The sequence below is a fragment of the Ambystoma mexicanum genome, chromosome 2p (genome assembly GCF_040938575.1).
Source record: "Ambystoma mexicanum isolate Mex_15411 chromosome 2p, UKY_AmexF1_1, whole genome shotgun sequence".
Lineage (NCBI taxonomy): Eukaryota > Metazoa > Chordata > Amphibia > Caudata > Ambystomatidae > Ambystoma > Ambystoma mexicanum.
In genome coordinates, this window is record NC_090923.1 from 1,005,861,426 (window position 1) to 1,005,886,080 (window position 24,655).

General features: G+C 48.4%; 1 protein-coding gene across 3 annotated transcripts in view; it reads left to right on the forward strand.

The window, feature by feature from the left end:
- Positions 1-24,655, forward strand: part of OVOL1 (ovo like transcriptional repressor 1) — a 784,221-nt gene that overhangs the window by 741,288 nt on the left and 18,278 nt on the right. For all 3 annotated transcript variants that reach the window (XM_069644823.1, XM_069644824.1, XM_069644822.1), the window contains 2 exons: positions 9,941-10,143; positions 19,415-19,601. In XM_069644823.1, coding sequence (XP_069500924.1) covers positions 9,946-10,143; positions 19,415-19,601 — 385 coding nt within the window. In that variant the 5' untranslated portion in view covers positions 9,941-9,945. The remainder of the gene's footprint in view (positions 1-9,940; positions 10,144-19,414; positions 19,602-24,655) is intronic.

Genomic DNA, 24,655 nt, shown 5'->3' on the forward strand with positions numbered 1-24,655 from the left:
TTTTCATGCATGTGTATGTACTGTTTATTTCACCTTTGTTTGTCCTCCAATAAAAATACTCTTTATTTACTTGGATTCAAGACCCAGTGAGTTACACAAGAACTAATGCTTACATTTCCTAGATCAGAAACATTCCATGAGAAGTATCTCAATATCTATCACTAATTGTTCTTATTGTTTGTTTCTGCAAAGTACATTGTACCATTAAGACACATTCATGTGGATTACAGATTACACTCAGAATCTGGTTTGATGGTATATATTCCGGTGGTAGACCTTTTGTGTTGATGATCATATTTCTGCCTGCACTTGTACTGTGTACTGGGCAACCCAACGTCTGATTACCATCAAACTGGTTTGTCTTCTCTCTCGTTTTCTAAAATAACATCAAAGGGGTCAGATAAAATCTACTGTTAATTAGTCACCTCATTTATATATTTCCACCATATCCACACATGGTGAAGATTCTCTGCGCTATTTCTATCTAATGGCAGTTTGTAAGGAGAAGGATTCAAGCCTCTGTATGGGAGGGCAGGCGGAAGACCTCAGAACCTTCTTCTGGAGTTTGTCCCGGTGAGCCTCCTCTTCCTCGGAATGCCTTGTACATTTTGGGGGCGCTGCCAATACAGTTCTCCTCTGCAGTACCTACTGATCCTTATCCGTTATGAACATGTCATCTAGTACAGCAATGTCTCCAAGCCTGCTGATCGGGAGTTTTCCATCCAATAGTACTTGCAGGGGAGTGCGCCTAGAATTCTCTTTCATGAATAATGGATGGAAGGCTATGAAAGGCGAACAGTAGTGCCCTAATAAAGCACTGATGCCACAATGGACAAGAAAATTGGTACATGATCCAACGCAGTGGGGCACAGCTGGGGGCAGACACCCATTTCCCAAAGGCAAAAATCAGTCATCTACAGGTCTGTGGATCCACCCACGGCTTACACCTCATTCCTATCAGCATTCAGTCAAAGCCATTCAGAACAAGAGTGTCAGGGGACCACTCCGGTGGTGATAGTGTGCGGTACAAATATCCTTTAACATTAACATGTGCAAGTGTTAATGATGCTGCTGGCAGCCCTGGGGACTGTATGATGTGTGTGCCTCATTATTAAGTGTTTCTGTTTGGTGTATACTGTTAGGAAAAATTTCTCTTTTAGCAACGTTCCCTCCATTTCTATGGACCCCCAACTTTTTTTGCTTCCTCTTTTTGAATCTTACCTGAACTTTATGCAGTACCGAGAAGCCTTCTGCTTTGCTGCACTAGCCTTTGCTCATTGTTATGGTAAAACGGACATGTCTTTCAGACTGTCAGTACGAAGAAAGTTTGTTTCTCTTAGTCTAACAAAGTTGTTGCCACTTGTTGGTAACATTTTATCATTGCGCAAAGTAACTTACAGTATCGCGCAATGGGGACATTGGGCCTCATTACGACCCTGGCGGAAATCGAAAAACGATGGGGAAATGCAATACCGCCATCGAATAGCGCTCGGTGCGATCATGACCCGTCACCGCAAAGTACGATGCCATTAGCGACACCGTAGTGAACGCCAACGCTAACTGCACCAAGTACGCGCGCGCGCGCCATGCCAAACCGTAATTACCACCATGGCGCAACGGTACGCGAATTCCGACCCTAGCGGACATGCACCTAACGCCATCAAGCACGGCGGAAAGTACCATTCCGCCATGGTGAGAAGTACGGCATCGCGAACCAACCGTAAACGGCCCTACTGAGTGCTTGTACACCGCTCCCTGGCCACATTGTACAACCCCCCGTAGGTGCAATGAAGTCACAAAATGCAACCAGTGAAATGTACTAGTCATCCATGCCTGCCAACAAACAAATTAATCTCAAGAGGGCCCAATGGGAGCTGCAGGGCACAGATGGCACGAATACAGAAGCTATACAAATGGACATGACCTCAGTCTCCCACCAAGAAACGCACGCAAACACAGGCACCTGTGACCAGCAACATTCCGATAATCACATCATTCCACCAATCCAACTGGCTGACCGGCATCTGTTACACAAAAGCTAATCCCCCGCCCCTGAGCATGACAACATCAAAACAGTCATAATGGCAGCCCTTATCCCTGACCTCACTGGGCTTCGTAGGCAAACGCGCCCAGCACAGTACCACGCAACTATACCCCGAAGCTGGAACCCAATGCAGATCTCCTCACAATACATCGCTCCCCAAATAGTAATATGCCACATCACTTGCAAAGAAGAACGCTACACGGTTCATATCCGAATAGAAATTTAATGCACAACAAATTCTCCAAGCCCATACAGCCATTAGGCCATGAACTCCAAAACATATTTCATTATTGTGGGCTGCATCCGCAATAAATGACCAGCTACTTCTTGTGTGACGCCCTGTTCCTTCATGGTACACAGGTGCTACATTCCCGTACGAAAAGGCAACATGGAAGTGCCTAAAACCGCAGGGCCGTCCCAATAGGGAGGCACTAGTCCAGCTGAAAGACCGAAATGTTGCTCCTAGCCACTAGTACTGCGTAAGGGCATGTGGGCCATTGGCGATCGTCCCATAAGATCGTAATGCTGGTCCACTGATTAACACGAAGCAGCAGGTGTCGGGAGTAAAATCCATCTGCAGGAGTGGCATACAGATGGCAGTGGCAAAAGGGGAGGAGATACCTGTCAACCAAATGAAATGAAAAAGAATAGTATGGCCATCAGAACTACATTTGAATTACTCACTTCAATGATCACACCAAATCCACAGCCATATGCATGCTAGCCCACTCCAAAGGATCATCACCACCCAAAAACCACTTGCGAATCATAACTATCTATATCGAGGTGAAAACACTATCACAAACGAGTGTACCTGTGCATGCGTCTGTTAAAACAGAATCCATCTGATGGGATTGGTAACGTGCATAGACACAAGTGTCTGAAGGCGCGTCGAGACAGGGAGGGCTCAACAAGGCCAGATAGACGATGGTCCCACTATGGCAGCCCTGCATCACATAGCGCAGGGGAGGCGGATAGATTCCAAGAAGCCCTGTACATGGCAAACTCTGTATCAAATCATCTGTCCATGCATCCATACATCATTCCCTCATCCCGTAAAGAAAATGCCTGTTTCCATACTCACATAACATGTGAAATTTCCATTGAGTCTGTGCGTTATGCAGCCTGCTAAATCCACTGTGCCCCAGCCCGTAATTCCAGTGTTGTGAAGTAACATGTATTTGGGAACGTCCGGCCTCATCGCCCACGTCGCCATTGCGCATCCCAAACTATTCATATCAATCATTGCATCCTCGCCATGGCCCCTGTCCCAAGGACATTGAACAATAGAACGTTATATTTGCAGTCAGACCTGTGGGCATCTCCTCGCCGCTAGCTGAAAGCCGAAAGCGCCGCCCTTCGAATTCCTCATTTGCAACATCACGTCGAAAAGGCATCTGTGGCCGCTTGAAATCACAAATTAATCCATCTAGTGCGGCTGTGTGTGAAAATGGCAACTGCCTTCACTCACAAATGGGACGCCCCGCCCGTCGGTGTAGCTCGGTACAGTGTTGCATGAGGGTCCACCGTTACTCGAGTACTACGTTCCACTGACCCTTCACAAGTCTGTTCGCGACTGCAAAGATAGTATGTGAAACAATGGGACCATAGCCGAATGAACATATCAACCAATGTTACACTGCCATCGGGTACAAATACATGATTGCAATAGCAAGATGCCATTCGTCGAATTGCAGCATTGTGTGCGGGACGTGCTCGCCCAAAGGGGAGTGCAGCTTGCACAGGTGGAATGAATCACCACAGGTGGAGGCCATACAGCCTGAAAACACATAAATTGCACGCCCAGTCTCCTCCCACAACCACACCCACTCCGAAATGCTACCGGCAGGACTAGCCATGTTGGCCCTGGGGGACCTGATAGCACTGTAAGTACTCCAACTTCAAGAGGAAGACGAACACCAACTACAACCGGCCGCACGGCGGAGACGCAGGAGGAGGAGGAGGCCAAGGCAGGGCCAGCAAGGGCCGCCAGCACAGCCACTACCACCACGCAGGCAGCCCGCAATCCCACGCCTCCGAGCACATCCGTTCAACCTCACTGATGAGCAGATCCACACCCTCTACCGTTTGGACCGGGACACCATAACCGCCATTGTGGACATGACACAGGCTGACCTTGTCAGCATGATAGATAGCCCAACCGCCATCCCACCCCTACTGAAGGTGGTGTCTGTACTCCACTTCCTGGCCACAGGCACCTACCAGCACACAGTCGGACAGTTGCATGGCATATCACAGCCACTGTTCTCACGGACACTATTGCAAGTGCTCGATGCCCTCCTGAAGCACGCAGACGACTACATCTCTCTACCACGCTCGGAGCAGGAAATTACCAACACAAAAGTGGGATTCCATGCACTTGCCGGCATACCGGGTTGCATTGGTGCCATCGACTGCACCCATGTGGAATTGGTCGTCCCACATGCCATGGAGGCCCAGTACCGCAACCGAAAACAATTTCATTCCCTGAATGTACAAATGGTGTGTGACTCCAACAGGATCATTACACATTGTTGTGCCCGATTCCCTGGATCAACCCATGATTCTATGGTCTTGAGGAACTCTACTATACCACGCTACATGGAGCGACACGCAGGGAACAGATCCTGGCTACTCGGTGAGTCTCATTTAATGCATGATGATGTGGGGTATGTGATGCGGCAATGACCTGGCAGGAGGGGGGGGGGTGCGTACGTAGCAATGGCATTCCTCAAAATTCCTTTCTTGTCCACATACAGGTGATGCCGGGTATCCACTGAAGAGATGGCTCCTCACACCAGTCCGGAACCCACGGGACCAGCATGAGGAGGACTACAACCATGCCCACTCACGTACCCGTGTAGTCATAGAACAGACATTCGGCCTACTGAAGACTCGTTTCCGCTGCCTCAGCAGGTCTGGCGGGGCACTCCTGTACCGCCATGTGAAGGTTGCAAAGATGGTCATGGCATGTGTCATGCTACACAACATGTGCGTACGTAGAAATGTGCCCATGCCCCCTGACGCAGAACTGCAAGCACCTGATGATGGTCATGATGAGGGTGGGGATGTGGCAGCACCTCAAGGAGTCTGCGAGGCACAGGAGGGCCGTGACATTCGTCAGCATCTCATAGATGCATGCTTCTAGCACTCACGCCTGGTGGCTGATACATGGACAGGGGACTCGTGGCACTGTGTGTGTCTGGAACATGCACAATATGGACTGTACGCCTATAATGGCCTCGTACACAAAGATCAATGTCCACACATCTCATTGCATGATCGTGCATTGTTTATGGCATATGTGATATCATGTTAGACACCCTATCGACCCGCCACCCAAGTGAGCCCAACACACCCCCTCCACCCTCCTACCTCCCCCCCGAACACCAGTGTCCAAAGATGCTCATTGTCAGTGGCCTGTCGCTATTGCAAGCCCCCTCTGCGGGTATCAGGGGCACCCCTGCCTGTGGAGCGCAGGTTCCTTCCAGATCTACGTTGGGGGCTGCCCTGGACGGAACTTGCGACGGATGATGTCTCTGCCTGCTCACGTCCATGCATGTCCCTAAGGGTTTGTGAGAGCTCAGTAAGCACACGGCGCACTGCGGCAAGTTCGGCACATACGTCTTTGGACGTCGCATGCAGTTCCCCCCTCAGGCTCTCGGTGCTTCTCTCCATTTGTACTCTCAGGCTCTCGGTGCTTCTCTCCATTTGTACTCTCAGGCTCTCGGTGCTACTCTCCATTTGTGCCCTTAGTGTCTCTGTACTTCTCTCCATTTCTGCCCTAAGTGTCTCAGTTGATGTTTCTATGGCTGCCTTGGTACCCCCACATTCATCAGCATGGTCCTTGAGGAGCGTGGCCAGTTGCTGCTGTTGCACGATCACCTGGTCGAGGGACTGTTGCCTCTGCTGGGCCATGGCCATTTGCGGTGGTGTCACAGAGGGGCTGATCACCTCATGTTGCCTTGCCACAGGGCTTGTGGGGGATGGCCAGTCGTCGTCTTGTGGGTGCCCCTGCGTGGTATCCTCATGGTGTACGGGATGGAACAGACAGGGGGATTGAGACAGGTCATGGATGGATCTAACTTCGACATCCCCGTTTTCTGTGTCGGAGCATGCTGCCATCAATGCAGTATCACCTATGGTGCTGCTGCCACCAGAAGCAGTGCCTACTGTGGCATCCATTGGGGGGACCTGTGGTGGTGGTGTTGTGGGCATGCTGGCTGCTGGGGTGCCTGTTGGAGTTCCCTCCTGTGTGCTGTCACTTCATTTGTGCTGCTGCCGTGTCTTGATGCGTGCAGCTGAGGTGGAGGGTCTTTGGCCGTTGGTCTTGGCCCTCTTTGCAGGTGTGCTGGTAGGGGTGTCCTGGAGCTCGTCGTTTGGATCGGACCCTGTGGTGGAGTAAAGGAGGGCGAGCGTTATTAATGGGTCTGTGGGAATTGGAATGGCAATGTATCTCATGCATTGGGGTGGTACCTGAGGGTGATTTGGGTCGGGGCCTTGGAGGTGGTTTCATTTGTGTGTGGAGTGAGGGTGCAGTTGTTTGGCAGCCTGCAGTTAGGGTGTGCCTGCTGCACGTGTAGAGGGTGTTTTTAGGATTTTTAATTATTTATGTATTTGATGTGAGTTTTAAAGTGTTCTATCAGGCCTATGTATGTGGACGTTCTCCGGGACATGTGTTCCTGTTGCACTATGTGGGCACGTGGTACTTCACATGATTGGACATTGTGGTTTTGGCATTGTTTTATCTGGGACACCTACCTGATTCTTCGGATGTCTGCACTCCTTTCTCCATCCCTCCGACTCCCTCTATGCTCTCCATTCCGATGGTGGAGGCACAGATTTCTTCCCAGGGGGTCAACTTGATGGGTGATTCCGATCCTCCCCCGGTAGCTGTGGCAATGTTGCGGTTGGCAGAAAGTATGCTACGGACGCGTATCCGCAGGTCGTCCCATCGCTTTCTGCTTTGCTGTGGGTTGCGGGGTGCGGTCCCCACCGCACTTACCCGCTGTGCCACCAGGGCCCATATGGCCTTCTTGTTCGCAAGTGCCGTCCTGGTCATTTGCGTGGAGAAGACGACGGCAGCATTCTCCTGGAGGGTCTCCGTGAGCACCGTGAGTTCCTCACGGGAGAAGTGGACCTGCCGCTTGCGGTCGCACGCTTTCTTCGCTACTTTTCCCATTTTTCTTGGTTTCACTAGGGTGGATGACGGGTTGGGATGTGTCTCAGGGTAGTATTTTTAATGGTTGTGTGGAATTTGTGGTTTTATAGGTGTACGGCGGGATGTTTCCCGTTCCGGGACCATGCTTTTACTTCCGTTTCCGTATATTTACGGTCACCGTACTTTCCGGTTGGCGCTCACTGCGGTGTCCGCTGAGATGGGTGGCGGTATTGCACCTAGGGCGCCGTACGGCGGCGGTGTTGGCCGTTTTGGGGTCATTTCCGCCATCGCGGACTTTGCACTTCCGCCATGGCGTGGTGCTCGTGCCCGATGGGTCGGAATGAGCCGCACTTTGCTCCATCGTGCAATGGCGGAAACGCTATTTACGCTATGGCGGTCCGGTCGGTTGATTTCCGCAAGGGTCGTAATGAGGGCCATTGTGTTATTCGGCCCAAGACACTATCTAAGGAAATCTTGGTGATTGTACAATGTGCCTTAGGACAGACTAGTGGCAACAGTAGCCTTTTCTTATAATTATGTACCTTTTTATCGTGCCATACCGCTTTTATTGGGTTTGGCCCAAGACTGTGGCTGGTATCCAAGATGGCCGTGCCATGTGATTTTTTTGTCTGTTCATTTGGCCATTTTGTCCTCTGACCTTCCCCCTACCTTTCCAGATGTGGGACCTCCTTATTTGGGTATGCAGTTGCCCACGAAAGCTGCTTCTTTCACGGATCTCTGCCGGTCACGTATGTAGGCACCCAGGAAGTGAGCAAAGACAGTCTGGTCCCAATCCACAACTACTGGTGCCAGGGTCTCTGGTGTGCCTGAGAGCATGAAGACCCCAGTAGTCCCTGACTGGACAGCTGCTGCCGTGCGTGCATGCAGCAGATCTTCTCATTGGTGGGCGGGGTGTGAGCACTTGTTTAACTTTGGATATGAGGAGGGGTCCTTTATCCATTCCAGCAGATCAGTAACATATTTGAACAAGCCTGTAGAAGGAACCAAGAATCCTGAAGAGCCGGGCAGAACAAAGGATGATCATGAGATGCACTGAAGAGGGTTGGCACCCAAATCCTGTTGTTGTCCCGGTTGAGCCCTTCTTTGCGCTTGATCTCAGAAGACCTATGAAGGTGCTTCAAACCTTTGGAGTGGTGGGAATAATCACTCTTGACACCTCCTGGTAAACTTGCAAGTAAGCCTTCTCAGAAGTGTCCCTGGGCCATCCAGTTAACTGACCCGCTGAAACCTTTAGTACCGTGCAGGAGCATCGCCGGTTTGCGTTTCGATCAGAAACATTGGGGAATCCCAGCTTATCCTGCAAAGCCCCTCTTTACTGAATTCCGCTGTTCCAGCACCTTTGGGACGCGAGATAGGATGATGGATTAAAAGTTCTATATCTAAAGAAGACAGGTTACCAACTAAAGACTTTTCTGCTTCAAAGGAAACGGGATTACTCCTTTAGGACTCCAGTTGTTATGAGTTGTTATGATGTAGTAAATATGTGGGGGTAGGAAAGAGATTGGGATAGAGGCAACTTAAATGTCAGCATTACAGTGGGACATCCACATCTCTTCTTAAAAGGAGATGTAAATATTCGGAATCAGCCACATATCAAGAGGCTACCCATGTAGATGCCTCTTGATGATTTATTGTCAGGATCTTACGGCCAGTGTTCACACTCACTGTCTCACTATGCCACTGATTCCCCCCCTTGTCGCTATAGACTTCCAAAGGTGGTGGAATTGTAACCCAAAAGGCAAGAAGGAAATCCCATCCAGTAATTGTCCCCCCTGCCGCACCATCCCCTCCCAGGCCCTGACTGGAGGAGACAGGAAACAACAATGTGAAATCCCCCTCCAACTCTCTATTCCCCAGCACTTTGGGTTGCAACTGGATGTGAAATGGTCAAGGATCCTTCTGAAGCGTGGAGTACCGTGGCATCTTCAGAAAGAGGACCACGATGAGGCAGCACATGTTACACCGCAGTATAGGTTGCTGGGAATTGTAGTTTATCACCTTCTGGACATCTCCATTAACGGTGTGCAGGTGTCTTACAGTAAGATATCTTTTGCTTTAGGAGGTTCACCCTGGGCTAGGCCACCAGAAATATTGTGGTGAGCAAGGTTCTTTTTTTCTAATACTTCTAGTCTAGCTAAACTTCAAAGAGAGAACTCTACTCTTGCTTATAGAAGTGATTATTCCATAATGAGATGGAAGCCTGATTTGTCATAAAGAGCAAACTCCCCTTTCACCGATAATGCCAATACAAGTCACAGTTTGCATCGACCATACCAACTGATCTCTTCCTCCATCCAGCAATGGTTTAAGCTTGAAGAGCATGTAATGCCTGCAAGAGGTCCAGCAGTAGAGGGGTACATACATGTTTGAAGTAAGCGTGTTTTACTGCAGGATGTAAACAGGAAGAGTCTGTAGGAGTTATGACCAGGGTAATGTAAAATAATACATGAAGAGAAAGGGACTCATATACATCACTGTTTACTGAATAATAGCAGTTAGATGAAGCCTTCGGGCATGATGGGATGTGGGAGTGGTATAGAGGTGCCATATATCAGGGGAAGCTGGTGTACTATTGCCCAATCCTACTTCCTGTAGCTCTTATTAATGGCATTCTAGTAACATCAGAAAATGTAGGAAGACATGTCTTAACTGCTCACATTTTCTTCTATGTCCATCATATTTTTAATGTCTTGTCCTGGTTTTTATCTTCTCAGTGAGTATGGGTTTTGTGGCCCAAGCAGCTCCTGTGTACACTGAGGAGCCCCCTTCTTCCTGTGAGGCGATCGACCTGTCACGAAGAGACTCTGGTTATGGGGAAAGAAGCCCTCTCTATATGTCCCGGACACCAGAGGATTATGCAGAAAGGGCATCCGAGACAGACAGTGAATTCCCAACCTACCTGCATGCCAAGATGATGGTAAGGATGCCTGTCGGAGCCATCAATATTAAGGACAAGATTCTGTACACTCAGCCCCTGACCTAGAAGCGCTATATGCAGGATTCCCAGTTGCAGGGAGAGCTTACACTGAAAAGGCAAGAAGCAACAGCGGGATCTGGAAAGGTGGTGGCTATCCCTTTCTGCCAGGATATGTCTACAGCTGTAGAGTAAATTAATGTTGCAGAACATCTGCTTTACTTTTTGGCACCTACAAATGTCCTAAGCCAACAAAAGGGCCATGCACCTATCCATCTACTATCTCTTTCACTCAGACAGCGCTTCATCGATTCATATGCTTTGCAAGTTTAATCATTTTTGAAGTCAACACTTCCCTCCAGAGCTGCTGCCCTCCCTGTTAATGTGTACTATTATTCTAATCGAATCTGGGAATCGTGATCTGACCACTTTGCTATCCCCTTCACGCACACACTACCACACAAAATCCCACCCCCTGCCACACATCCCCCTCACCCCCAACCAGACAAATCAAACACATTACAGACATAGGGCCTCATTACGAGTATGGAGGTAGCCATGCCGCTTTTAGCGGCATGGCTACCCCCATACCGGGTACCAGGTCCGGGTTCCAGGAATGAGGAATTACCGAGCCATTCCTACTTTGGAGGGCCCGGTAATTCCCTTTCCCGGGAACCCAGACCCGGTACATCTCTATTCCCATTTGAGCCCCCATAGGGCTCAATGGGAATGGGGAGGATGCTAACAACGGGCCCTTTGTTAGCATCCTGGTCTGCTCGTGGGTGCCAGTAAGGATGTCTGTTCTGGACTAGACTTCCACTTCTCCACCCGCAAGGAGACCCGTAATGAGGGCCCGTAATGAACGCTGCCGGTCCCTTACCGGCTCCGTTCATTGCGTGGCCGCCTCAGTTGTAATGAGGCCAATAGCCTTTGCACCACTCTTACCATTCCTTCCTTCCCCACACGCACATCCCTCCATCCTACTCAACCTCCCCACATGCACATCCCCCCATCCTACTCAACCAATACAACACCATCATCACACAGGCACTGAACGAAATTGCACCCCTCAAATTACAAAAACCCCACAACAACCACCAAAAACCATGGTTCAACAGTTCCTTCCTCTCTATCAAGCAGGAAGCCAGATGCCTCGAAAGATCCTGGCAAAGGAACCCATGCCCTTCAACCAGGACCACCTCAGACACTGTTGCAACAAATATAAAACTGCCATACGTGGTGCCAACGTCACCCATTACTTCCAAAACTCCAAACCGCCACCAATCATACCCAGAAACTATTCAACATCAACAACTCCCTCTCCAAACCACCATCCACACCCCCATCCATTGCAGTATCCAACTCTCTTATGACTATTCAACTCCAAAGTACACATCATCAGGACAGCCCTCGCCTCAGCCTTCCCACTCACCCCCCCCATTCCCAAGCATTTCAACACATGGGACACCTTTCACTCCACCAACACCTTCATCACCCTCACTGCCAACACAAAACCTGCACACTTCCTGGATGATGGATGCCCACCTTAAGCTGCATCCAACTGTATCCCCACCCTAGATGCCCGCTGGCTGACATCATCAACTCCTGTCTCTCACATGGTACTATCACCACTACACTCAAAACAGGACAAATCTCACCCCTCCTTAAAAAACCATCTCTCGACCCCACGCTCCCTGAAAACTGCCAACCCATTACTATCGTGATATTCCTTGCCAGAATGATGGAACACTTTGTAACTATCCAACCGCAACAACACATCCCCACAACCAACCTATTAAACCCCTTCAAATCTGGCTTTCGGACTTGACACAGCACTGAGACCGTTACTCTACACATCCTTGATTACCTCTACAGCATCACAGACAAAGGACACACAACCCTACTTGTGCTCCTTGACCTCACTGCAGCCTTCGACACCATTGATCACACCATTCTACTAGACATCCTAGAAAGGATGAATCTTTCTGGCACCATACTCAACTGGTTCACCTCCTTTTTCACTGACAGGACACACTTTGTCTCTATGCCCCTTATCGATCAGATCCCACCCATGTCAAGTATGGGGTCCTGCAAGACTTCTCCCTATCTCCGCTCCTCTTCAACCTATATGTTGAACCCTGTGGTCAGACCCTAAGCAAACACAACGTACATTTCAACCAATATAATGATGGCACACAAATATACTTCCAAATGTCATCCCCTTCACAACTCCACACCCTTAAAGCCTGTCTCTCCGCCGCACCAGTTGGATGGCTACCCACTTCCTCAAACTCAACTGTTCCAAAATAGAATACTTCCTCATATGCCCTCCAAGGCACAAACCCAACCTCACCCCCTGGATCCAAGAACTCGCTACTGACAACCCACACATATCCCTCTCCCCATCTGTTAAATCCCTCGGCTACACTGTTGAATCCATCCTTTCCTTCATTTACCACATAGACTCTGTCACCAAAACATGGATTCGAATGGATTGTGTCCTCCACATATTCCTCATCTTATGATATTATATCTCTCCAGCTTTGCTCAGAAAAATGTTTCTCTCGACAGAGGGCACTGGATGCAGTGTCGTCGCGTCGATGTCCCTCGAGGGCCTTCGTCAACGTCATCGTCAGAATAAATATTTCAGGCAGCGCCCGTTCGCTTCAGTTCTGTTTTTCCGAGCTTACGCTTTGAGTCATTAATGGCACGCTTTGGTTTTTCATATGAAAAATGTCTTCTTTTTCGACTACTTCGACACCAAAGTCTGGTTTTTGAAAATGCCATGACTGTGGATCAAAGATGTCAATTATAGATCCTCACTGCGTCTTCTACCTGTGATGTCTGGGCTCTGGGTACCATACCGACGACTGTGGGTCCTGTCAGGCCATGACAGAGAAAGCTCTCAGGGAGCATAAAGGTAAACTGGCAGTGGGAAGGTTGGCTTGGAAGTCTTCTCTGAAGCGGGAGAAAAAGTCTGGTGAGTCAAGAGACTCCTCCCGGTATAAAAAATTGAAGAGGTCCCGATCGAGGAGTCGATCACGGCAATCCTCGTGTTCTTCCTCAAAGAAGACGAAGAAGAGACGTCATAGGTCCCCCTCTTCATCATCTGATTCCTCTACCGAGGTAATCATATGCCCAACGAAATCTGATTCCCCAGCGGAGTGGGATGCATTTTGGTTGGAGATAAGGCGTATTTTTGACCCTGTTGAAAGAATGGCACAAGAGCCATGCCCCGATGGCTCCCAAGGACTACAAAGGGAAGTTGAAGGTTACTACTTTGAAACCGTGCACTAAGCCGGCATTGCGTCGAGAAAGTTCTTGACCCAATGAGAAGTAATCGAGACTGTCGACTCGGGAACCAAGTCCTTCTTTGGCACCACCAAAGAAGCATAAAGCGTTGAAGACCTCGACGACTTTGTCGACACCATTGGAGTCAGACCTGTTGACACCAAAGTCGAAGGCAGCGCTGACTAAACCGGCACCATTTTCAAAGCCGTCTTCGACACCGTCAATGGCTACTTTTACAGATTTACAGACATGTCCCGTAGAAAGACTTTTTTAAGTCTAAGGGCCTCATTACTAGTCCAGCAGTAGCTATGCCGGTAAAACCGGCAGGCTGCCGCCGGACTTGTAAATTATTCCGGCACCTGGCTTGCCGGTAACAGCAGAGGATTCTAACCCCGCTGGTCCAGGAAGTCAGGCACCAGGAAAATGATATTCCCCATTCCCATTGAGTCCAGTAGGACCCAATGGGACTGGGGAACACGGAGGCGCCAGCACCGTAAATAATGGTGCCAGTGCCTCTGTGAAAGTCTGCGAGCAGCTGCTGTTCCGCCCGCCAGGTCAGACCTGACGGGGCGGGACGGCAGCCGCACACAGACTTGGAGAGTGCTCATCCGGTAACAATAGTGCCGGTAGGCTTACCGGCACCGTTGTTACCAGACCGGCATGCTCGTAATGAGGCCCGGTGTCTTCAATCTATAATTAGGAACAGCCCTCTGAAGAGGATTCCTCCTTTTGGGTTGCAATTTGGCACCCAGAATGTGCCAGAAGGGCTCATTTTGGAAGAAGCGAAAATGATAGACCTATATGATAAACTCCAGACAGCTAATGGTCTTGACACCTCACCTGAATTGGAATTTGGCAGGCCTGACCCCTCTGAGTATGCAGATTCATCTTATAGAAAGCTCATGACTAAGGTCACACAGTATATGCGTTGGAGCAGAGCTTCTCATACATATGAACAGGATGACATGACTGACATCCTGGACCAGGGACCTCAGAAGGACCCAATTTTGCCTTTCCACATGGCCCTGCAGAGGAAAGTCACTGCAAATTGGGAGGCCATGGAATCTGATCCTGCAGTTAAAGAAACTTTGCAAGGAAGTACAGGCCTTCAAGCAGCAATCCAGAATACCTGACCAAGCACCCCGCTCCTGAGAGCTTGGTAGTTCAGGCTGCCACATCAACCAGGCAACCGACTTATTCATCTATCCCCCCAGATAGAGATGACAAGAGGGTGGATGCCTAGGCACGTAAGGTTTTCACGGCAGGCAGCAAGGCCTTAATCTACCAACGTGATTTGTACTCTTTCCAGATTCACTTATACCCTTTGGGATTGTGTTGCCATGGCGGCTGATCACATTCCAGAAGGCGAAGAAAGAGACGGCTTCCTGGCTATATAGTTAATGATGGTAAGGAGGCAATGGGAAAATGTCTCCAGTCAGGTTTGGATACTGCTGACAGCATTAGCAGATCCATGGCTGCTAGCACCGTACTACGCAGAGTTGCGTGGTTGAGGAAGTCGGGGTTTGCACCGGACATGCAGGCTAGACTGCTCAACATGCCCTTTGACGGCTCAAGGTTGTTCAGCAGCAAGGCGGATGAGAGTTTGGAGAAGCTGCAGACCTCGAAGGTGGCGGCTAAATACCTTTGCACCTCCATTCGACAACCTCAGAAACCCTATTCAGTCTCATCTTCCTGGAGGGGTTGATCCTTTCGTTTCTATTCCTCAATTGGAAGAGGAAGAGGTCAGGCCGGACAAAGGGGACAAAGAAGATTCCCTCGTGGTGGACGAAGAAGGTGTGCTAAATCAGCCCCAGCAGCTGCAACTTTACCCTCAGCCGCTGCTGCAGCCACCTCTAAGCCACTGTGTGGCGTTGACCCACAAGACTCCGGTGGGAGCCAGAATTTTTCTGCATCTGAACGAATGACGGGGCATTACTTCAGATGCTTGGGCACTGGAAACGGTAGCCCAAGGTTGCTGCATTCCTTTTCAGAAAAGGCCTCAAGATCATCCATTGGGATACAACTCTGTCAGTATTCCAGATCCACTCCTTGTGCAGGAAATGTTAACCCTGCTAGAGAAAGGTGCAATAGAACATGTACCTGTAGCTGAGAGACTTTCTGATTCCCAAAAAGAATGGAGGATTGAGACCCATCTTGGACTTAAGAAACTTAAACAAGTTCTACAGAAAGGAAAAGTTCAAGATGGTTACCCTTTCTCAGATCCTTCAGGCTCTCCAACTCCAAGACTGGTTGGTATGATTACTTTCATGTGCCAATTCATCTCAAGCACAGAAAGTACCTGAGGTGGCAGCGAGTCTCAGGAGAGGGGGGCTTCACGTCTACCCCTATCTAGACGATTGGCTGATCAGGGCTCGTTCACCCCAAACATGCCCAGGAACATCTCAGTATCACGTTCCACTCCCTTCACAGACTCTCCTTCTCCCTCAATTACAAGAAGTCCCATATGATACCATTCCAAAGACTCCAATTCATTGGAGCAGTCCTGGATACTTCCTCGCGGAAAGCCTCGGCTCCTGAGGTGAGAGCTCAACACATTCAGCAGATGGTAACAAAATCCTGCAAGGCCCAGCACATTCTGGCCTTTGATTTTTCTGAGGTTGCTTTGTCTCATGGCATCCTGCATTTTTCTTGTGCCAGAGGCCCGATAGAGAATGATATCCCTTCAATGGGCTCTCAGGACTCAGTGGTCCCAATTCTCAGGGAATATGTCAGACCAACTGCACATTTCGAGCAGAGTTGCTCAGGACCTTCTATGGTGGGCTTGCAAAGACAGCATTCTCAAGGGTGAATTTTTTTGGTAACCATGGCCGGAGATAACTGTAGTGACGGACACCTCATTCACTGGGTGGGGAACTCACACCAACAAACTGACAATCAGCGGTCGTTGGTCTTCATCTGAGTCCAAACTACACATCAACCTTTTGGAGATGAGGGCGATCACACTAGCGCTGAGGCCTTGCCGCCCTCTGTACGGTGAAAGAATTTCCTGATAATGATAGACAACATAGTGGCCATGTACTACGTCAACAAGAGAGGAGATGTCGGGTCACTATCACTGTACAGAGAGGCAATGCAGCTCTGCTTCTGGGCAATACAAGAAGCAATCTCTCTGTCTGCAGTTCACCTAGCCGGAGAGCAGAACATGGCAGTGGACACTCTGTGCAGGCAGAGCACAGTCTCCCACGAGTGGGAACTAGCTCAGGAAGTCCTTCAAGAGATCTTCACCCTTTGGGGAACCCCTCAAGTGCATCTGTTCGCGACTGGGTCAATCGGAAGTGCAAACAGTACTGCTCCAGGAAATTTCCCCCAAGAGGAGCTCTAGGAGACGTATTTGCGGTGGACTGGGAATTTCCACTCCTGTATGCATTTCCTCCAGTCCCCGTCATTCCCCATGTGATCAGGAGGTTGATAATGTTCAGCAAATCCATGATCCTAATTGCTCTGGATTGGACCAGGAGGATGTGGTACCTGGACTTCTGGACATGTCTGCTTACCCTCCAATACGTCTTCCACAAAGAGAGGATCTTCTCTCGCAAGAGGAAGGTCGGGTTCTCCAACCAGTGGTCAAGACACTCAGCCTTCATGCATGGTTGCTGAAAGGCTGAGATACAAGTATTGGGACCTCCTGGATGACGTAATGGAGATTTTGCTTTTGGCCAGAAGGCCAGCAACTAAATCTTTGTATCGTGTCACTGGAATAAATTCAGCAACTGGTGCAAGGATAAGAATGTGGATCCATTCCTATGTGACACACCTATGGTACTCTCTTTCCTATTGCACATAGCCAATCTTGGGCTCTAGATTGGAACCATTAAGGGATACCTGGCAGCGCTTTCCATTTTCAAGCGCTCCTCGGAAGAGGATTCTTATTTTAAAATCCCTTTGATTGTACAATTCTTAAAGGGACTTACTCACGTATACCCTCCAGTTCCATTTAATGTTCCTGTTTGGGACCTAAACCTTGTATTAAAATTCTTGTCATGTATCCCATTTGAGCTTTATATTTATGCCCTGTAAGGCTCTTGGCATTGAAAACAGCTTTACTTATTGCAATAACATCAGCCCGCAGGGTAAGTGAGTTGCAGGCTCTTTCTTGCAAGCCTCCTCATACTACTTTCTATAAAGACAAAGTCATCCTCAGGATAAAACTATCTTTCTACCGGAGGTAGTTTCCGACTTCCATTTTTCCCAAAAAATTACATTGCCAACATTCTATCCTCCTCCTCATTCATGTATAGAAGAGGAGAGATTACATAGATTAGACCCGAAAAGGGCTCTACGTTTTTACATTTCAAGAATAGGTACATTTTTCCAGGTTGATCAACTTATTATTAGGTATACCGGCCTCAAATTGGGCCTTGCAGTCACCAAGCAAACAATATCCAGATGGATTATCCTGGCCATTAGTGAATGTTATAGAGTTGCGGAAGGCCTACGGGCTCAGCAGCCACTGGGTCGTCCATTTATATATTTGTCAAACACTACTGCCCGGATTCATCTTCCAGTCAGGGAGGACTTTTTGCTTATGCCATCCTCCATTTGGTCCATGATTAAATTGATTGATTCTCCCACCTCCAAATTGTTACTGCTTTGGGAGTCTATCATAAGATGAGGAATATGTGGAAGGACACAATCCATTCGAAGAACAAGTTACCTACCCCTGGTAATGTTCTTTCGATTGTATGTTCCTCCCACGTATTCCTCATCGCCCCTCCCAGCCTACCCCGCCGTACAATTTACGTTTATTACACTCTACGCTTTCTGAGAGCTTACGGTCTTGGGGACGCCTGGTTAATTTCTCTAAGAAGGGGAAAGGAAAAATAGAACTGAAGCCAACGGGCACTGAATGTGCCTTTTATGCTGACGATAACGTAGACGGAGTCCCTCGACGGACATCGACGTGATGACACTGCATGCAGTGCCCTCTGTCGAGAGAATTATTTTTCTAAAGCAGCAAAGCTGGAGAGATATAATATCATAAGATGAGGAATACGTGGGAGGGACATCCAATCGAAAGAACGTTACCAGAGGTAAGTAACTTGTTCATCTATAAGTGCACCTCCTACGCAAAATCAGATATATCCTTTATCCTGCATACTTCCGCACCGCAGTCCATGCACTAATTCTATCTAAAATGGACTATGGAAATGCTTTCCTCACTGGACTCCCCAACAACTCTGTTGCTCCCCTGCAAGCCATACAAAATGCAGCAGCCAGACTCATCCTCCACTTACCCAAACATGCACACATCAGACCCGGTTTCTTACCCAGCTCCACTGGCTCCCCGTACCCAAGAGAATTGCCTTCAAAGGACTCTGCATTACATTCAAAGCCATCAACCTCAACACTCCATCTTACCTTTGTGATAAACTCAAACCCATCATCCACACAAACACCAGACAAGGCAGCCAACACCTTCTATACATTCCACTTTGCAAACGCACATGCACACAAAAACAAGCATTTACCCACTTGGCACCCAGGGCATGCAGCACCCTAACTCAGCGCCCTACCTCTCCACATAGACATTGCATCCTCTATCTCTATCACTACTTCCAGAAAGAGCCTCAAAACATACCTGTTTCCCCACATATAACCCTTCCCTCCTCCACTGCTATCACTTGTCTATCCTAATCTGGCTATACTTTCCTGAAAACATTTTGTAACTTCGCGACACACTGGATAGGGCTAGGGCTAAACAAAAATTCAATTAAATTAATTAATGAACAGTAGTCCAAGCCTTTGTATTTTGAGTATAACATTCCTTTCAGGATGAGATTTATACATTCTGTGTTGCCTTAAAATACCAGAATCTTCCAGTGGAGGTTGTTGGTTGCAAAGTGGTGCCAGGTAATAATTAATCTGAGACACAATCCAAGACAGCAGGGATATAGATGCATGTTTATGCATGGTTTTATGGTTATGCGTAACAAGATCAATCTTTGTGTTTTTCCCCATGCAGGTGGACCCTGGAAATTATGACCAGGATCCTTTCAGGTGCCAGATATGTCAGAAGTGCTTCAACTACCAGCGCATGCTGAACCGACATATGAAATGCCACAATGATATCAAACGGCACCTCTGCAACTTCTGTGGCAAGGGGTTCAATGACACCTTCGACCTGAAGCGACACGTCCGGACGCATACAGGTAACATAGAGCCTCTTGACCAATAGAAAGCACAAACACCTCTCACTTACATCTCACCCAACAGCAGCAAGAAAATGCTGAAGGGATTTGTGTCTGATTCCCTTCTCCCTCAAACAAAGAGCATTTCCAAGAGCCCACCTAGAGGACCAGAAAACATGCCTTTCTGTGATTTGAAAGGAGAAGCAATTGTATTATCTGGGACTTATTCTTTTGTCCAGACTAAATCCAGGAGTTGAGGTTTTTTGTTTATTCCATTCTTTCGTTTTCTATCAAAATTGATGCAGCAGTCAGAACTGATTATTTGAAACTTCAGGACTTATGTTGTTTGTTTGTTTATTGCATTTATAAGACGCACCAGACCCAAGAGTAGCAGGGCGCAGAAGGATATGCGAAGCTTGCAAATGTTACATAATGTACAGGCAATAAATGAAAAGTCTTATTACACTAGAAATAATACTATATACAATGCTTAAGTTGCGCAGAGGGGTAGGGTTGTATACATCTTGGTAACCAGGGATGTACACAATTTACAAATGTACAATCTAACAGCGGGTCGTACTAACGTACCACAGTTTCAGAAGAGAACTAATTCTCAATCGAGTTGAGGTGAATGATGAGGTTCTTTCTGAAGAAAGAGTAGGGGAGGTCGGCTCTCAACTGGTGTGGCAGGGAATTCCAAAGTTTAGCGGCCTTCACAGGGAAGCTGTTGCCACCAATCTTAGAAGATTTTAATCTGGGTACTACCAGACAGTGGCCCTCATTACGACCCTGGAGGAGAGGGTTTACGCCAGCGGAAATCATGGCGTACCCTTCCGCCTTACTACGAGTTCCCGTAGCGCCATGGAGCCTTTTTCCGCCTGCTTTTTCCGGGCGGAGAAATCCATGGCGCTACGGGACCTTGATGTTAATTACGCCACCGTAATTTACGGTGGCGTAATTAACGCCCTCCCCACTCCCATTATACCCTATGGGGCAAGAATGGGAATGGGGAAGGGCAAAATGGGGATTGGGGATTTACCGCCCCGCCAAGGTCGGAATGGGGCGGTAAATCCGCCAACCCCCATGGCGGTGTTGGCAGCTTTGCGCCATGGTCCATGGTGCAAATTGCACCATGGATCTCCGCCAGGGTCGTAATGAGGGCCAGTTAGTGTTAATGGTTCTAGATGGTCTACTGGAGGTTCTTCTAGATATTTTGTCGATTAGGTAGCTCGGTGCCACATTGTGTAGTGCTTTATGTGTCAAGGAGGCAATTGTTTGTTGTATTTTGTTATGGGTAGATAACCATTTGTGATGACATCTGATAGCAGAGATGTGCACCCTTTTGTTAATGCCTAATGCAGCTCTAATGGCATTGTTTTGTAGTATTTGGAGCTTTTGGATAATAGTTTTATTAGCACTGCTGTAGAAGGTGTTACAGTAGTCTAGTCTTGATAAAATGAATGCTCTGGCCAATATGAGGCAGCTATCATTAGAAAGGAAGGGCCTGCCTGCTCTGATCAGCTTACAAGAGTAGGCTGTGGTGGACGCCAGAGAATTTAGTTGTTTAGTAAAGGACATCGTTGCATCAAGGTAGAAACCCAAAGCTTTTACCTCCTTGGAGACGATGGTGTTATTACCGTCAATGATGACGGAGGCATATTCATGCCCTAGTTTGGAAATGTTGGAAGGGGAGCCGAGGATGATCAGCTCTGTCTTGTCATCATTCAGGCATAGGCCGTGAGTGGCCATCCATGCCTGAATGATGAGATAAATTCTATTCACCAATGTTAGGTCCCTACCATGATCCCCAGAAAGAGGGAGGAGAATCTGAGGGTCATCTGCGTAGTTGGTGTAGGTGACACCCAGAAGGTCCAGATCATCAAACAGTGGCTTGGTGAATATATTGTAGAGAGTGGGGGACACAGAAGAACCCTGAGGGACCTCACACATGATAGGGGTAGGATCCGCAGCTGCAGAGGGTGAAAATACTCTGCTAGTTCTGTCACTCAAGAATGATTCGATCCACTTAACAGCGCCTGTGGAGAAATGGGCTGCTGGGTCTAGATGTCTACAGAGGACCTTATGATCGACCAGGTCGAATACAGCTGAGAGATCGAGTAACAGCAATAATGCTGTTTTCCCTTGATCTCTCAGCTCATCTATCTGAGTCTTCAGATCTATCAGTACAGTCTCCGTCCCATGTAATGGTCGGAATCCTGACTGTCGTACCCCTAGGAGTTTGTGCTGTTCGAGGTGTTTCTGAATCTGTAGGTATGCAATTTTATCTAAAATTTTAAGTAAAAATGGTACTGTTGTGATGGGACGGTAATTGGTAGCGGTAAGTGGGTCTAATGTTTGCTTCTTGAGAAGTGGGAGCACCCATGATTGTTTGAGATTAGCTGGGACGGTGCCAGAGGCAAAGGAGGCATTGATCAGTTTGGAGATGAAGACAGAGAGGTCTCTTGCAGTCTCCTTTATGATTTGCACTGGGCAGATATTTCCTTTGCAATTGGACGGTTTGAGAGAAAGGATGGTTTTTTCCACTTCAAGGATTGTTGTTTTAGTGAAGCAGAAAGAGTTATTTGGGTCGGAGATATTTACATTTGGTAGAGACTGGTAGTTAGTTGGTTGAGATAAGTTCAAAGAGTTAAAGTCGCCCTTTGATTCCTTTAACTGACTTAACAGATGTGGTTTCCAACCCAATGAGTTTTATTCTTGATCAGGCCAACAGTCTCTTTCTAGGACTCAGAATGTTCCAACTTCCCACAATGAGAACGGATCAAAAAGCAGATTTGGATCTTATTTCATTTTATCTTCTCAATTCACTGCCACTTCATCAAAGATAGATTTTCAGACTCTTCGACTGTTCACCAGCTGTCATAGTGGTTCCCACTTTAGCAACCTGAGCCAGTGACAAGACATACAAATCTTGGTAGAGCATGAAGAACATTTCCAGGAAGGGGCCTAGGTCTCTTCACCACACTTCTCCTTAATGTAAGATATACAGCAAACCTTTACCATTCTAGAAAACAATCATGTGTGAGTAACCTTGATTTTGCTGCCTCTTCAAAGTTGAGAGCTCTTCCTGACTAATGTCAAACATTTGTATTTGAGGCCGCAGGATTAGTGATGGAAGGAAGAAATAAAAGGGGGTTGGCTTGTTCTGATGCAGGTTATGAGAATCTTGATCAAGCACACATTTCCACAAAAGGAATGTTGCAGAAGAAAGCAAGGAATGCTGCCATGGCTTAAGTGGAGCAACGAGGCATTGGCATCATTGCAACCATATGACACCCTTGGTCCTGCCCTGGCTGACCTCTTCAACTACTCCTTCGCCACTGGAGCCTTCCCTTCCCCCTGAAGCACTCTCGTGTGCACCCTCTTAAGAAACCCTCAGCTGACCCCTCCTGCCCGGCTAACTATCGCCCAATCTCTATCACTCCTTTCCTGAGCAAACTCCTGGAATAGCTGGCCATCTCCCAGCTTAATCTTCACACTAAATCTGTTGGTTGTCTCCATGACCATCAGTCTGGCTTCAGAGCAGCCAGAACCAGGGAAACTGCTCTCCTGAATATCCGTGAAGATCTGCTCTCTGACCTTGATTCCAATCTCCCCTCTGTCCTCAGCATACTCAATCTCTCTTCTGCCTTTGACACGGTCAACCAGGCCATCCTGCTCAATCATCTCCATGATAACCTGGGCATCACCTATCAGGCCCTGGCTTGGCTGACCTTGTTCCTCTCTGATCGATCCTCCCAGGTGCAACGTGGGTCCTTCCTTTCCTCTATCTAACTCTCTACCTGTGGTGTTCCCCAGCGGTCTAGCCTCTCTCCCTGGCTGTTCAACCAATACCTAGCACCTCTTGCCCACTGCATTGCTGCTCTCTGCTCCAACATTTAGTGCTATGCGGATGACACACAGCTTGTTTTCAGGCTCCCCTCTGCCACCTCTTCTACTTCTCTCAGCTCTGTCTGTCTGCTATCCAGGAGTGGTGTGCCGCCAACAATCTGTCCCTTCTTGCCAGTAAGATGGAGATTCTTCTCATCGGCACACCTGCACCCTCCTTTCCTGTCACTCTCTGGCCGGCCTCCATTGGCGGTCTTCCAGCTATCTCCTGTGAGGCTACGAACCTCAGGGTCATCTTCGACTCCCCATTCTCCTTTTCTCCTCACATCTCTGACGTCTCTAAGAAGTCAAACTACCAACTGCACATCCTCAGAGGTATTCTTCCTTTCCTCTCCTTCCCCCAGAAACTCACTGTCTCTAGAGCTCTGGTTCTCTCTAGGCTGGACTACTGCAACAGCTTCTTTCTAAATCTGCCTGCCTCTACTCTCCGCCCTCTACAACTCATAGAATAGGATTGTATCTCTCCAGCACCGAAATCTCTGCATGGGCTCCCAGAGGCTGCAAGGATCACGTTCAAAACCCTCATCATTGTCTACAAGGCATTCTGGGGCCTGGGGCCTCAATACCTCCAACTCTCTCTTAGCAAATGCCTTCCTACTCAAGCTCTTTGCTCCTCCACCTCCAACTCCCTCAGGGTCAGTTGCTTCTCCAAGTAACGAGTTGGTGGTAGTTCTCTTTCTTCGGCTGGGGCCTCCCTCTGGAACAGCCTCCCGGCCTCTCTGAAACTTGAGGAGAAACATCTGTGGTTCTGGAAGCACCGCAAAACCTTCCTCTTTGCTTCTGCCTTCTTTCTTCCTCTCCCCTGCTGATTTCCTGACTGATCATGCCTCTGATTCGGGCCCAGACCCCTGCTGGCCCAGTTGCACACCGGCACTGCCTCCCGGAAACCCTTGCACTTGGGTCTGTATCTGTAACCCTACAGTCCTCCTACTGCACATTTGGACACCTGCAGTCAGCACTTACCCTTGTACCTGCCCTCTGCTGGCTGCATTTCTTGTTATAATTTTGATCCCATGTACAGCACTGCCCCCCTCCCCTTTCCCCGGCACTTTTCCTCTCAACCTCCCCTGCACTTGCATGATCTCAGTGTCACTTGGCCTAGTAAGATCGCTGTCTCTGTCTTCCCTCTGTTCCCCTTTCCTTGCCTTGCCGCACCTTGAAACACGTGT